Source organism: Rhodnius prolixus, unplaced genomic scaffold (genome assembly GCF_049639745.1).
Source record: "Rhodnius prolixus isolate KJV_2025 unplaced genomic scaffold, Rpr scaffold_2, whole genome shotgun sequence".
Classification (NCBI taxonomy): Eukaryota; Metazoa; Arthropoda; class Insecta; order Hemiptera; family Reduviidae; genus Rhodnius; species Rhodnius prolixus.
This window is the reverse complement of record NW_027411592.1, coordinates 3,239,877-3,252,837: the sequence shown is the minus strand read 5'-3', so window position 1 is coordinate 3,252,837 and position 12,961 is coordinate 3,239,877. Positions and strand designations below refer to the sequence as shown.

General features: G+C 30.7%; 1 protein-coding gene across 3 annotated transcripts; it reads right to left on the bottom strand.

The window, feature by feature from the left end:
* Window positions 1-1,215: 1,215 nt before the first annotated feature.
* On the bottom strand, window positions 1,216-12,516 carry LOC141450272 (uncharacterized). Of its 3 annotated transcripts, none has more exons than XM_074120513.1 (4): window positions 12,361-12,516; window positions 11,151-11,294; window positions 9,726-9,813; window positions 1,216-6,644 (listed from the first exon to the last, which is right to left on the bottom strand). In XM_074120513.1, the coding sequence occupies exons 1-4, from the start codon at window positions 12,375-12,377 to the stop codon at window positions 6,318-6,320; spliced, it is 576 nt and encodes a 191-aa protein (XP_073976614.1). In that variant the 5' UTR covers window positions 12,378-12,516; the 3' UTR covers window positions 1,216-6,317. The 3 variants fall into 3 exon arrangements, with proteins under 3 accessions (XP_073976614.1, XP_073976615.1, XP_073976616.1); XM_074120514.1 differs by having other exon boundaries at window positions 12,329-12,483; XM_074120515.1 differs by lacking the exon at window positions 12,361-12,516 and adding an exon at window positions 11,495-11,868.
* Between the last annotated feature and the right edge of the window lie 445 nt (window positions 12,517-12,961).

The following is a 12,961-nucleotide window of genomic DNA, read 5'->3' as shown; positions in this document are numbered from 1 at the left end:
CTCCAGATGTACCTAGTGTGCTCTCTCCTTTTCGAAAAATTACTTTCATGCCTCATAATCGTCAATTAGTTAATGTTCCACGAGTGGAGAACACCGTATTTGCAGAAGGCTGGGGCAGTTCGTAGCCTTCGGTGTACTTGGAAACTGTTCGCACTTCGATTACTACTAGAGCTCGCACAAGTGTATAGAAATTCTGGTTTTGATATTTTGGGCTAGGTCAGCTTTGGAGTCTACAAGCAGCTATACCGATGGTAGGTAACCATCAGAGGTATGGCGCGCCTTTAGAAATGTTGATCTTATTACAGTCCTTAGAAGATCTCTTGGTACACTATTATTTTCCGCTTATTCGTACTAACTATTAATAGTTATCAATAAATCATACTAACGCTAACAACAATTACAAGCAATAATTCATCTCAGAGAAATCTGTTTCTATAAGAACCGATTTCTTAATGTTCTTAAGATAACTAGTGCCAGAGCCTACTGCATGACTTCAATCTTTCACTGTACTAACGTTGAGGTTCATGTTAAGAAAGGAAATTAGGATAGGTAAGTGAACTGCAATAATCCAGGTCATTATTATATACACAAATATATTTCACATTTTTATCCCTATAACAAAGAACAAAAAAGAAAATATTTATTTATTTTATTTTTGTATTGTTCCCTCAATAGCTATCATAAGAATTAGAACACAATATAGTATCTTTGTACTCAACATTTTACAAGATTCAAATTGCTGAAGTATGTCAATAAATAAAATATTTTGCAGAGAAATCAGTCTTTTTAAATATGAGACATTCAGTAGTAAAAAAGAATTTACTGTTTTTCGCATGCTCTCCTACCTTATTTTGGTAATAAGTGAAAACTTACGAGCAGTAAGAAATAGAATACACTAACAAAGATAGCCAATAGAAAAATAAACCAAATTTCACATCTTGAATATAATATTTTGTAAAAGAATTTAAAATTGTAATGTTACGAGTCAATAAGGTTGTTTCTTCTAAAAACAAAATGTGACATCATTTCCTACTTGGTATTTATTGATAATTCTCTTGATTTTATTTACAAATATTAATATAGTACTGAGATGAAGAGGGCATCACTCAAGAAATCAGTAACTCCCACAAGGCTCCCAGACTCCAAGTAGCACAATTGGCAGTCCAAACGTGGACTACTGTTATGGTTCATGTTCCTGCGATCCGATCTTGTCAAATTAAATCATATCCGGAAAAACAAATTATTCAAGGGGCTGTGAATGGTGAATAAGAAGTTGATATGACGCTGTTTTACTTTGATTATTAAAATGTTTTATTTATTATGTACATATTCAAATTTGTGTTACGTCCTTGAATTATCTCATCCTAGGAGCCTCTTCTTCGGCAATCTGTTTGGAGGTGGACAGTGTAGTCAGCAGTATCAAGAGAGTGCACTGCCCGGTGGCAGCACACTGAGGCGCCAGAGACCTTACTGATGTTGAATATGGAGTTCTTTGTGTTCTGGAATTTTTCTGTGCCCTACCGACCTCCGATAATTCATCTCGTTACGGATACCACTATTTGTCATCACTGGACTATAGTAGAAACGTTTAAATAGAATATCTGCGTATTAGTCTACCTATTCCATTTGATTTTTTTATTTTATTTAAGGAGCTAAGTTGATCGGTGCCAAGAGTATTCTCAGAGCACTCCCACCTTGTCGTCAATGTTCTTTCGCTTCAAAAATCTGTCTATCTCTGGTCAGGGTTGATAGAAGACATAAAGCGAGATTCAGTCTGAGATGATATATAAGAGGAATCTAGAACTTAGGGTTTTTGTAAGAAGTTGATTCTCATTTCTCATCCTAGTGGACATCATGATGGTAACTATTCGTACCAGTTTTACCCCTAGCAACGTCCTAGTTTCCAAGACTTCCAGCCTACTATTTATGTTAATTTGCCTGTTTTAAAGCAGCATTCAAATATGCGACATTCAGCGAGATTGCAGATTTATTTTTGTTATAAAAAATAAAAAATTCTTCCCTTTTTTTAAAAAAAAATTATATAACTTGTTTGAAAAATTCAAACACAAATTTTTCATCTAATTAAATACTTTTGTACATTAATAATGCGATAGTACTAACTTTTCTTCGAAAAAATAAAGCTCAGATTATTTATTTGTAAAAATCAATATCGTTAAATGGATTTCTGCTCTTATTAATATTTATTTTACTCTTCAGCAGATTAAGAAAAACACTAATATTGTGTAGTGCTAATAAAATTTAAAACTGATAAGTAACTTTTAAAGCAATTTTATTATGGAACCGTTAACAAATAAGGTCGGTAAAAAGGAACTCCCCACTTAAAGTCTTTGTAATATTTGCCGCTGAAAAGGATATATTAAATAAACTTCATTTTTGAAAGTGAAACGGAAATAATTTTACATAAAATGGGATTACCGATTCATTTTCTTTGAGTGGTGTGATGAGCGTGCTCTACAGGGCCTCGAGAACTAAAACGAATGGTCTACATCCAGTTCAGACCTTGATTATCACAAAGAAAAAAAATATGTTCGAATATCGTTAATGTTTCCAATATGTGCTTGGAAAAACATTGAAAAAATAAATAAATAAATAAAATGAAATTTAAATATATGGGCGCATTTTTGCCATAACTTTAGAATAAGCATTAAACACTGTAATATATTTTTAAGAAAAAAAAGACCTGTATTCTCCTTTTTATACTTTACTAGATAAATATTTGTCCTAAGGGAGTTACTTCACATTTATCAGGGGGTAAAAACACAAATCAAAATTTAAAGCGCAATTGAGTTTATATAATCTTTTTCTAATAATTTCGACCATGCAAATAAAGAATCAACTAATATTTCTAAATTTATACTCATTGTTAATTCAATAAAAGATATAATTAAAAAAAAATAAAAAATGAAATTTTGTCATTTTATTACCTGATATGACAACATTAATTTCATATACTACGTACATACATATCATATAGGCACAATGGTGGAGGTTATGTTTTTGAAATATTAGAAAAATATGTATCTATCTCTAAGCCTTTTTTCTTTTCTTTTTCAGAGTACTTGTTTTGAGGTAGGAGAATATTTTTTGGTGTTTATTTGTTTGGACAATATTAACCTTTTCTCGATAACTTCAAAATAAATATGAAAAAACAATAATCAAGGAAAGTTCTGATGAAATATTTTAAAAACTAAAACTAATGTATCTCCAGCAAGTATTATTAAAAGTTAATTCCAAATATATATATAGGTATGTACATAATTTATTCTAGAAATTAAAAACGTAATGAATTCTCAAAACATCTGGAATGACCGCTTACATACACGAATTTTTCTTACCATTTTACGCAATAAAATAATCAGAAAATTAGAATTTATTAAAAATCGCTAAAAACCATAAACTTTTTTCTATAAAAGTAGAACTTCCTTTTTTCCAATTGTCTAGAAATTTAGAATTTCTAATCAATATTCTTTATTGAAATACTTAAAGTATGATACAGACAATGTGGAGCTTTACATTAACTTAATCGAAAAAGATGATTTTCTGTTTTGTTATTCACTGACTACACACACTCAGACCAAATTGTAAAACCATTTCTTTGGGCTTAGAAGGACTCGAAACAAATTGTTACGGTGAGAATTCAATATAAAAAAAAAAATAGGCAAACGCAATTCTTTCCCTTACTAGTAAAGAGAAATTTAAAATTAGTTTAAAAAAATTATGTGTTTTGTATGTTTTTTTTTTCTTTCACCGGTTTAAAATAATTTATTGTTACCAAATTAATAAAGTTTATATTTAAACCACAAAATCGGCCTTATGGATAAGTTTGGTTATGGTTTATTCGTAACACACTCAATGTTGATTAAACACAATAAGTGCTTATTTTATAGCAAATTGATCTTTTTTTGTTTTGTTGTTTAGCAAAGTCTGTTAAATATATTCTTACATAACTTTACATTTCGCTCAGCCAATTAATTAATTCTGAATGGGGGCGTATTTGTTTTTTTTAAAGAAAGATTAAATAATAATTCGTATAAGTGGACTTTAATTTTACGAAACAATTTCTATTTGATTTTATTTATTTTTAATACTTGAGAATTATTGGTTTATCGACCCAAGATATGAGCTAAAACACAAAGACAACTTTTATTTTTTTTTATTTTTCCTCAACATTTCTGCAAACATTGCCTTTCTTCAGAGCAAATCTTTTAATTAAAGAAAAAATAAGAACTTGTTAAAGAAAAAACAAAAGTTTAGACTATAAAATCTTAATAGAGGTTGGAAACGTTCTAACACAAGCATGAAATGTGTTTAATTTAAACAGCTAGGGCAAAAGATTCTCTTTCACTCATGGGCTCCCTCATCTGTTTGTGGATATCTTCCTATAGAGCCTTCGGAAAGGTCTGCTGAAGTTCGGGCTTCGTTTATGATTGTAATCAGAATTGTAACTACAAAATCTTCCCAAAAATAATTTTAAAAAACTAAAACTTTCTTTTTCTAAAAATGTTCTTGGGGCCTAATGGAAAGCTACGTTGCTTAAGATATAACCCTAAAGAAAGATAACAATCTCGCTGAAACAAAAAGCTGATTATTGGTGTCTTAACTCAGACCTCAAGCCAGTTAGTTAATGAAGTCAAGCAATACAAGTGACTCAGTTCAAAATAAAAACTGTATGGGTAACAAAAACTAAAAAAACTTTATAGGTAAACAATAACACCCAACTTTGAATCACATAAACAACTATAATGCACGAAATATTAAGCGTACAATAAATAAAATTTGAATATCAACTTTGAACAGCTAAAATTGATAGTATCGTAAACGCGGGCGAGCTTGCAGAAGGTGATAAATCCCAGCTAGTGACCAGTCAGAAAGAACGACTACAGAGAACAGCATCATTCAACGGTTATTGAAAATTTATTTGCAGAGAAAAAGTAAATCTTTGGTAGGATCAGATAATGGATGTTGTTTGAAAAGATGTTACAGCACTCTGGGGACCGCAGTAGGGTCGCCAGAAAAAAGTGGATATTAACAAGTATTCTGTAGTACGCTTAAGCTTACCGATTCGAATTTACGCTTAAACTTAGTGATTTAAAGTTGGGTGTTATTGTTTACCTATATACTCAACCATAACCCCACACATTCAAAAAAACTTGGGTGACAATCATATATTCAGGTATAGTATAAACGTTAATTACATATAATTCATCAGGACATTTGGTCTATTTTTATAGAAATTATTATGTATTATTAAATATTTCAGATTTTCTTTTGTTTTTAGAAAATATCCTTAAGAATTTTAGAAAGTGATTAAAATATACCAATTGATTTTAAAATGATATAAAAACAAAATTCTTCGTAATTTCAATCGAACGGAACGAGACAAAAACCACCATAGTCAGTCGCAAGGGGCGTTTTCAAACTTTTTGTTTCAAGTGCTCTGCTAACTAAAATGAATTAGAAGAAGGATTCAAGAGTAATTTTACTTGTTCTTAGTACAGAATTAATTAATGGGTGAGATTCAGAACAACTAGCTATTTAATAACAAAATAGGAAATGCATTTATCAACAGTCCCCAAAACCGGAGATGAGGTGCTCTCGCTGTTCTTGTCGGTGCTACAGAAGCCACAAATACAAACACGACGGTACCTAATTACGTTATTAAACGTATCGTACATTTACCAATTTCCGTCATCATGTTACTAGCCCCCACGTGGCCTTCCCTTCCCCAACGCCTGTTTGAAACGCCCCTTTTCCAACCAACTGTAAAATGTTACAAAAACGTTTGCTCTCAAAAATTATTAATTATAATTAATCTAAAATATAGGTGCTAATAATTTCATTACTGTTTTCAAAACTAAACCTGGGCTAAACAAAAATTAAAATCGTTCTTGTTCTTTTGAGAACTTTTAATTGAAATACAATTAAAAGAAATTCTTATCAATTATTTACTCTGATTTCATACTCTCAGGTGACTCTGCTAAAATCCCTTTTGATTATAATTGTTTCAATAAAATGCGTTGATTGTAACTAAATAAACGATTATAAAAAGAGATTTTTTTTATATACATATATAAAATTAAATAGCAACTATAATTTCTTTAGGTAACTAAAAATTCCTTCGTTAAACATTTAAAAAAAAGTTCCCCTCATAACTTAACTTAATTTTTACTATTCTATCAAACATTATATATATAATTTATAATACAATACTATAGAAGCGCCTAGTATCATTTACATGTGCAAAATTCTACAGTATCTTCAAAAATAAAAATAATATAAATCTATTTACACTAACGTTAAGAGAATCCAATAAAACTTTTGACATTCCTTGCTCGTCCATATTTTGATGTAACAAACACTGTATTTGGTTCTTCGTCTACAACTTCCTCGTCCTCCACTTCACCATCATGATGAATATTGTCATCCGCAATTGACGAAACATTCGTACCTGTACAGGAATTACTGCGTCGATGTTTGAACATTGCGTTAGCCGTTGGAAAGCGGCGATGACACTTCAAACATGCCGGCCTAAAATGTGACTTATTGTGCGTGTCCAATGATGAGGTTGTGGCAAAACGTTCCGTACAGATTGGGCATACAAAGTCTAATTTATGTATCCGTAACTGCAATAGAAAACATTATTGCATAAAATTGAATTGTAAATGGAGATGAAAAGTAGAAAATGTTACAGATAATAAATTGTTTTTGGTCTCTATGCGAAGTTATTAAGAAGCCTTACTAGGCAGGCCATGTCGTAAGTATAAAAGGTTGAACAAATGGGCTAAAAGCCGCTCGTGCTCAGCAGCGACAATGAGTTTCAAAACGTCCACCCTATGCGAGGCTGGAGTGGTAAGTAGAGCTTCTAGAGCCGCTAACAATCGAACATAAAATTCAAGAATAAAAAATATTTATAGGGGGAGGGGGCTAACGGCCATGGCAGAATGCAATAAAAATTATAATAATGTTGTAAAATAAAATAAAGGTGATCTAAATAATTATTCATAATGTATTCGACAATTCAATTAAGGTGAACAAAAGACTTACTAGAAAATTACCAAAACAAAATATTGCATTTATTTTAAACAATGTCATGATTAGAAAACTCTAATTGGACAAGGAAGTTCAAAGGTGTATGCATCCGTTTTGTGCCGTCACAAAGGTGTCAAGGTGTAGTTCTCGGCTACTTCCGTCCTAGCACGGAGTGGTTTAGATACCCGCCATTAACATACTAGAATCCTAAGTGAACGTTATTGCGTGGACAATACAATTAGGCATATTAGGTTCTGGGCGACTGAAGAGAACTGCTCCCGTATTGATTACATAATTTTCCACCAATAGGGATTCCATAAAGAATTATTCTGTTCAACTTGTTAATAATATTTGCTAGCTAAAGAGCTTTAATGTAATTTTTTCCATATAAAGGATTGGAGAACCAATGGTATATAAATGGTAAATAATTTTTCGTCAGTACAAATTCGATGAAAACTATTTTATCTCTCCATAAACCGGAAAGGTGATAAATTAATGATTGATTATTTCGATCACCTTACAAAAAAAAAAGACGTAATTTCTGAGGTTTTATCTTAAAAGTTGGTTTACAGAGAAAATTTCTATTTATGCGTATCATAGTCATTCAAATTTTCCTCTGCAATAAAAAAATGTCTGTGACCCTCACTTTTTGAGACATTTTTTCACACCGTGTTTTAAAAATAATTTTTTACGTACTCAAATGACCTTGAAATGGATACTTCCTGTGAAGACTCGACTTCGAAAATTTATCAATCATCTAGTTAAGTAAAATAATAATGATAATGCAGGGTGCAGAAAACGAAAATTATATCAAAGAAAATTTCAACAACGTCTTCTGAAATGGTTACCCGTTAGAGTCTAAAAGATATTTCGCTGATTTTGCAGCTTTACAAACTGACAAAGCAACTTATAGCGATCTAGTAGCGAGATAAAATAAAGTAAATAAATTCTTTTAAGCATTTTTATTTTAAAACAAGATATTTCTAAAGCTAGGTTTTGCGCACAATTTGCTGACTACCTTAACATACTCGTAATTATGTGATGTATACCTGTAAGGGCGTAAACGAATAAAAAAAAGTCTTTGTGTGCATGTAAGTGGTCATCTGTACGATCTTACTAGGTATTGTAGAAGACGCCTACAATATTCCCATGAAGTAACATTTTCCATCTTGGAAAATTTTAACGAACATATTTAATACTCATAAATATTTAGCAGATGATAAAAACGTGCATAATAATGCAAGGCCACTTTACAGTAGAGCATAACTTCACGCCGCCTCTTTTAGAAACCCGTTTAAATGAAGCTTCATAGAATAATGTTTCAATAAAAGATATAACCAGTGAATATACGATAACACATCGTTTGAATAAATTCATTTTGAATAAAACAATTGCATAAAAAACTGAACATTCTATTCAGTAAAATGGTTTCAAGTGTGCAATTTTGGTTTCTTATTGAATTCCAGTAAACATTATTGAGATGTTAAGCTGCATTTAACCCTGAATGACATTTAAGATGATAATAATCTGCCTCTAATCTTCCCCCAAAAGTGCCAATAAATGAATTTTCGAGAATGAATGATCAAATGAAAATTACAGATCAACATGTATTCAATGATTCAATGCCATGTTTGAAAGAAAAGCTTTTGAGCCGTGCTCGAGATGAACTGAAAAAAGTTGTAGTTCAAGATCACTAGTCGCATTCCATGCAGGTACAGAAAAATTAAGATTAGAATTTGAACAAAAACCGTTTCGAAAATCAATAATTTATTCTTTCTCTTACTATCCAGAAGTTTTAGACAAGACTGGTATAATTGAATTCAACTTTTTAATAACAAAGGATTTATTGTTTTCGTTGGTCTTAGCAAACAAAGATGTCGAAAGAATCCAGCCCATTTATTATGGTGTTTATGTGGCTATTTCATTATAATGACGTACCAAGAGTGACGTGTGATGATAATACAAAAATCATTTTGACGTAATTGCTGTTCGCATTTCAAAATATTTTGAAATCCATCTTCAGCTATTGAACATTACACGATCAATTTGACTAACATTCCTAGGCCAGGATGTTAGCCATCACAACAAACTTGGTAAGAGGAATTCCTATCAAAAAAAAACTTCATCGTCCCCCTCCCATCCCAAAACCCCTAATTTTTATTCAATATTTAATACTTTGTAGTTGGTACACTGTCACGTGAATGGATAAATCCTACCAAATAAATGAATAATTAATGGACTCATTAACCAAACTAAACAAAATCAATTGAAGACCATTATAAAATTAAAACTAATGATTATGACTGTATTTAGATTTTTGTTTTATTAATGATTGATGATTTGTAATTGGTGTACTATAAATACTTTTTTAAATGAGAAATTATTACAATGAGTAACCATTAAACGTGGCCACTCAAGAGCCTTCTGTTGGCCATTTTGTGAACTTATTAAAAAGACGAAAGTAAAAAATTGAAGGAAAAACCCACCTATGTATGTATTACAACTGAATGTTGAGAAAAATATCGTAAAATAGAAACGATGTTATTTGTAATTAAATATTAAAAACTTAAATAAATGCCTATGATTAAATATCGTAATTTAAAAAAAATTATTTTCGGAACCAGTTTAGTTAATTATAAAATAAATTGTCATTTACAAAAAACAAAAATGCTTACCCCTTGTACTGGTTCCAATAAATCAAGGAACATTTTTGGCAAATGTGGTGGAATGTCTTTTCCTAATTGGCTCTTTTCTTGGTCAACACTAAAACCAATAAATAAATGGAAAATTTAAAAAAAACTAACAATAAAACAATTGTTTGAAGTTGGTTTACAAAATTCCGTACACACGAAAAAAATCACTTCCTGTTTATTTTACTCTTACTGAATTCAATTTTTTATTTCTTGCTTAATGTTCTTAATTTCAAACTTTATTTTTGCCTTATGCCTGGGATATCTTCTTCCTTTGATGCTACAAAGCAGAGACATTCGCATTCCTTGACTTGCTCAGTCTGGTCGAGACACTAATAAACTGTTTAGGTCGCTGATCTCTATCTTATATTCAACTCCACATTATCCGACCCCCAAACACCTTGTTTTGGGAAGACCGCTGGGGACCGTGAGATTCTCCAACGTTCCTGAATATTAAAATAGTCAATATCAACTTTGGTATCCAAGCGGATTGGCCATTGTATATAAATCATGGCACTTTATACTGGAAATAATTGATGGCTCCTCTCAAAAATAGCCTACATTTTCCCTATTTTATTTCCTCCCTTAGCAGTAGTTCTCTTTTGTAGGGCCAAGAATTTTCTAGTATTTTCCATTCAAAATCTTCTTTTTTTTTGCAGCATTACTTGTCTGATAAGCGTCCATACTTTACAACAGTCAGTAACTTAGGCCTCACTTTGTGGCTCAGCTGATTCTTTAAGAATTTACTACGCTGAAGAACGATATATTAATTTCTTTAACTACTCCTCCTAATTTAATCTTTATTAAATTTGTAGTTCCTGCGATGCTCAATGTTCCGACGGATGCTCCAACCGTTTTTCTCCTGGCTACTAGATCTTTGTACTTAAGTTTATTAATTCAAAGTCGACACTAGTCGCTTCAAATGTCCTAATGCTTCGTCCATTAGAGTCAACGATCTTCCTGAACGCTGTGCTGGGTGAAGGGAAGAGGTATACCCTGAAACAGCCGATGGGTCACTACAGCGGCTTACCAACGATGAGGGGAATCTCCCACATGTTATCGTAAAATTAGCCTCTGCTACCACTTCATTAACTACTAGTCATGGAAATGATGGGATTTACTTCCGGCCAGGTAAACCTTAACTCCACTTACCGACTAATTAAAGCAAAAGCGATTGAGAAATTAGAATCATGCAAAAATTCAGACATAAGGGAAACGTGAGTGCATCTCCTGGGGCAACCTAGGCCAAAAAAAACTCCCTCTAAAACAAAAAAGGATGACCAGATTCCGGCTTAATACCACTTCATAATCACCTTGGAATAGTATTCCCAAAACATAATCACTGAAAACGTTTTTGACTTGGCGTCAGAAAAAAATTTATTGGTCATGATTTAAAAAAATATTACAAACCTTGGGGGAGGCGTAAGTATTCCCGGTGGCAGACCAGGACTTGTGGGACTGTACTCTTTCTTTGGAACATTCTTTTTTGGGAAATCACAAATTATTTTCGTAAATTCTTCTTTATACATGTTCTTCTCTTTTTCAAATGTGTTCCTTAAAAAAAAAGAAGAAATAATAAATTAATAAGCAACTTTAATAGAATAATAATTCGAAAATAATTGAAATCGTTAAAAAAATAAAGATGATAACAAGGATTTAAAACTAAAAATAAATTACTAATAAAAAAAAAATTTATAGCGGCACGTATAATAAAATTAAAGCCAAATAAAATGAAAAAAAGAATAAAAATAAACCTTAAACCATTAATATGTAAAGCAATTTGAGGGATGAAGTATTATTTTAATAGAGGGTATGAATTATTTATGAATGAGTTTATGTCTCTCCTTTCAGTTTAAACGTATGTTTATAAAAAATATAACAATTAAACAAACTAGTTAATTTTAATTCAACTTATAATATAAAGTTAATAAATATTATCGCTAAAATAAGTAAATAAAATAATTATAACACGTCAATGGGTTCCTTAAATTATTGTTTACGTATTTTTTCATTAATACATTAACCTACTTCATCTAACAAGTGGTGGGGATCAGCTGATTGCTTTAATTCCTAACTCAGTCATTTCATTAGAACTCGAGTGGAAATAAAAACAAATACATATGCTAATTGCATATTTAAGTAGATTGGGAGAACAAAGGCTCTCCTTCAGTATCTAAACTTTTCATTTAAGTGCGAGACGTAACATTTTTTGTTTCTTTAAGGACAACTATGCTTCTAAAAGAAGTTCTTTCATTCAAACCAGTCCTACTATAATAAAACTTTTTATTTGCCAATTTTCAAGTATAGTACTAGCTCATAAAATGTCTTATCCACATAATAAATTAAAAATAAATTCTTTGTCTACAATTTGTTTTTTAAAAAAAGTCTAATTAAAATTTACTGAGTAAGCTTTCATTGAATAATTACCGTCACTAATTCTTTAAAATAACTTGTTTTAATTTGAAAACATATAAAAGTAAGAAGCGCGTCTACACTTATAACTACATAAATAAAATTAAAAATTTTTCTTTTCCAAAAATAATAATATTCCTAAAAAATAATAAGAAAAACAATAACTAATTTTTTACCAAGGCTCGAACATAATGGCTACAAATCATACCAGTAAATATGATCCATCGCTTTTCTCTCAATTCAGTGTATATCTCAAATTAGTTGTAGGAGGTTGTTATCACTACACACACTTATCAACAAATCGGATCAACAACGCCACAATGAGACTATAAGGTTATGATTTTTATGAATCAACTTATCAACAAAAAATTTTTTTTCAAGATTTTTCTTTTTTCAAATTTTAATTTGGGGGAAAGAAAGCTCTAATTTATTTTGATCTTTAAAAATGAATGCTGGTCATATCGTACATATTAATTTTTTATTTTTATTTTTCAAAAAAAAAGTAATTTATAAAATTAATGTGATTTAGCTTTCTGTTCAAGTTTTTTTAAAATGTCCCTACAAAAGAAAACTAGAAGCAAATTTTAAAACAAATAAAAATATAGACCGCCAGTTTTAATTTAAGCTATTATTCTTAAACAAACATTTCTCTAATAACATCTAATAAAATTTTTGTACTGTAAAAAATGGTTAATTGCTTTCAGTAAAATTTTCAATTATTTTTTACAAAAATGTCTGTGAATCAATCTATAGGTCAGTCCTAATCTACGAAGAGCCGATTTGAACGTGGCGGGATTTAACTAAAAAAA

Excerpts from the sequence above, each read along its gene's own strand:
- LOC141450272 (XM_074120513.1), bottom strand. Across the intron at positions 9,814-11,150 it reads ATACTTACGCCTCCCCCAAG|TGTTGACCAAGAAAAGAGCC; the intron begins GTTTGTAATATT and ends TATTGGTTTTAG. Across the intron at positions 6,645-9,725 it reads TATTGGAACCAGTACAAGGG|TTACGGATACATAAATTAGA; the intron begins GTAAGCATTTTT and ends TTTCTATTGCAG.